Consider the following 3,292-nt stretch of genomic DNA (forward strand, 5'->3'; position numbering starts at 1 on the left):
TACATCAAGAGTACATGGCCATCATGTACTCTTGATAATATGCACAGCCACCATTGGATATTAAACATTCATCAGAGATAAGGCGTGATTTTAAGACCAATGATTTAGCCGAACTTCAGAGTTTACTGTTAATTTAGTAAACATCAGTGTGGGAAGAGAACTCTTGTATCATCCTAAACCGTGATAAACATAGGTAAACAATGATAAAAGGTGATAAACATAAGTAAACAATGATAAACAATGATAAACATAGGTAGACAGTGATAAACTGTGATAAACATACCGTAGGCAGTGGTAAACAATGATAAACAGTGATAAACATAAGTAGACAGTGGTAAACAATGATAAAAAATGATAAACAGTCATAAACATAGGTAAACAATGATAAACAGTGGTAAACGATGATAAACATAAGTAGACAGTGGCAAACAATGATAAACATAGGTAGACAGTGATAAACAGTGATAAACATAAGTAGACAGTGGCAAACAGTGATAAACATAGTAGACAGTGGCAAACAATGCTAAACAGTAATAAACATAGGTAAGCAATCATAAACATAAGTAGACAGTGGTAAACAATGATATACATAAGTAGACAGCGGTAAACAATAATAAACATAAGTAAACAAAGGTATGTTTACCTATTAAATCAGTGCATCCACTTTTTGCAACTATCACATTTCAATGATTTCACAAAGTTTCGTGCTTTAGAATGAGCACATGTACCATCTAAGCAAGGTCCTTCATGCTTGCGGTGACAATTGCAAAGCACTTTATAATCCTGAAAGGCTTAAAGAGGTGCACAAGAACTATAATATGCAGGCTTGTGAGCAAACCTTTGCTTGGTTGAGTCGGTTTCACAGAATATTGTCATCCATTCCAAGGACACACAATCACTTCTTCCTTTACAGAATGATTAAGAAGAGAAATCATTACAATAGTAGGTGCTTTGCTATGGGACGAAAACCAGTGTTACCAAATGTTGTTCACTTCACTAACTGATTATGACAATAACTGTTGATTATTAAGAATTTTGATGAAATTAATTGTAATAATAACTTAAAATTATGGGGTGAGAGCACAAAGCATTTCAGTAAGCTAGGGCCATCTTTTTTATTTTACCTATTATTCTATTCCTTAATTCCTACAATATCTACCTATTATTCTCAATATTATTCTCAATTATATAAAGTTGAAACATCATATATTTATGGTTAAAAATGACATTGTGTCTATAGTATTATATATTATACTGTACCTAATGTTAGATGAAAAAAAGTCTGTTTGTTGTTGAGATTTGAGAGGCATAAAAAGTCTCTCAGATGCAGTACTAGATGTTTAAACCAACACATGCCCATCTTCTGCATCTATTTTTGTTAAAAATTTAACCAGTCCCTACTCCCTCCCACTATTCTTAAAATGCATCCTATTATTCTCCTATTATTTTTCATTGGTTTGTACCTATTATTCTTTAAATTATTCCAGAATATTTGGCCCAAGCCTACCCTTTAGCTGAACCAAAACAAATGCATAGGTCAGCTTATTAACAGAAATACAATTACATGAATTGCTTACCTTAGCAGTATAATAGTCTGGGACTACATTTTGTGGCCAATATGGGTCGATGCACCCTCCACCTTGGGTACTTTGAATTGATATCACCCTTGGGCCTTCGGCCCTCGAGTGATATCAATTCAAAGCATTCTTGGTCTTGGGATATCGACTCCCATATTGTTGTCTTATATATAACACATATATAGGAAATTAGGCATACATTGTATATCACTGTATACTTATGTTTTTGCTGTATATCATTATGTACCTATGTCTACTAGTCTTTACCACCGTATTGTCAAAGTTTATCAGTGTTTAGCCATGTTTACCACTGTATATCTTTTGTTTAATTATGTTTACCTGTGTCTAACACTGTAAATCACTATTGACCCATGTTTATCACTGTATATTTTTGTTTAATTATGTTTACCTGTGTTTAACACTGTAAATCACTACTGACCCATGTTTACCACTGTATATTATAATTTACCTATGTTTATTAATGTTTGCCACAGTTTCAATGCTTATCAATGAGGTTTACTGTTGTTTACCCATGTGTATGTTTTAATCATGCTTACCATACTTAATAATAGCTCTTTTAACCATTGGTGTTTACCATGATGACAGCAAACTCAAGAGTTTGAATACATAATTGGTCTTAAATCAAGCCTCATATGATTCATCAACATCTATAGAGCACAAAGAAATTGTTTAATTAGATCATTATCAACTATTAACAAATTACCAGTGCAGTTATATCAAGAGTATATTTATCAGTGGTGAAAGAGTAATCAGTGTCACAAGAACAATAAAAACTACCAATTACATGTATGTTGTTACATAAATCAGAGCAGCCTCCATTCAATGTACTCTTGCATGCACTCATTTGATATCTGAAATAATAAACACTTATGTTGCATTATTATTCTCATTTTTACCTTGACTTATGTGACCATGCATCATTGCTCAAAATAAACCCAGCATAACAAATACAATTATAACTTCCAAGTGTATTAAAGCATGACTGGCTACAATTTGACAATCCCTCAGAACATTCATTTACATCTAACACAGAATAGTTGTAACTTATGATAGTTTCAAAACAAAACTTTCCAGCTACAACATTGACCCTGTGCATAGGCGGCGGAACAAAATTTATTTTGGGGGGGCTGAACATCAATTAAGTTATTAAAATGGGTGTGGTTTTATACAAAAACGGCTGCTAATTTTACAAAAAAATGGTGCTAATCTTCTATTGTTGGATTTAGAGTAGTTTTCTTGTCTTTTTCTTTAAATAAAATGAAGAGATGATGACTGCAGGTCTAATTTTACTGATAAAAGTCAGTTTTATTTTCTTTGTTAGTCAGTTGCAGAGAATTTCTGGGGGGGCTCAGCCCCTCCTGTTTCAAGACTGGGGGGGCTTTAGCCCCCTCTGCCCCCCCTGTTCCGGCGCCTATGACCCTGTGCCAGGGTGTACCGAAACTCTGGGCAGCAGAAGGATTGACTGGTTTTACTATGATGAGTTTTTTTTACAAATATGTCCTTGAGACAGCCTCAGCAAGTAGTACAATTAGCAGTGACATTTACTTCAGGCTACATTGCTGGGATATTCTGTACACTAGTTAGTCATCCTTTTGACACTGTTGTCTCTAAACTCAATTCTGATATTGGTAGCTCTCCTTGGCAGACCTTCAAGAATCTCGGCTTCAGTGGAATGTGGAAGGGTTTGGATCCTC

The 3,292-nt window shown here is 34.3% G+C and overlaps 1 protein-coding gene across 1 annotated transcript in view; it reads left to right on the forward strand.

The window, feature by feature from the left end:
* Window positions 1-3,093: 3,093 nt before the first annotated feature.
* Window positions 3,094-3,292, forward strand: part of LOC109586810 (uncharacterized) — a gene marked incomplete at its 3' end in the record, with an annotated part of 2,231 nt that continues 2,032 nt past the window's right edge. The window contains exon 1 of the mRNA XM_020003024.1: window positions 3,094-3,280. Coding sequence (XP_019858583.1) covers window positions 3,094-3,280 — 187 coding nt within the window. The remainder of the gene's footprint in view (window positions 3,281-3,292) is intronic.

This window comes from Amphimedon queenslandica, unplaced genomic scaffold, assembly GCF_000090795.2.
Source record: "Amphimedon queenslandica unplaced genomic scaffold, v1.1 AMPQUscaffold_12776, whole genome shotgun sequence".
Classification (NCBI taxonomy): domain Eukaryota; kingdom Metazoa; phylum Porifera; class Demospongiae; order Haplosclerida; family Niphatidae; genus Amphimedon; species Amphimedon queenslandica.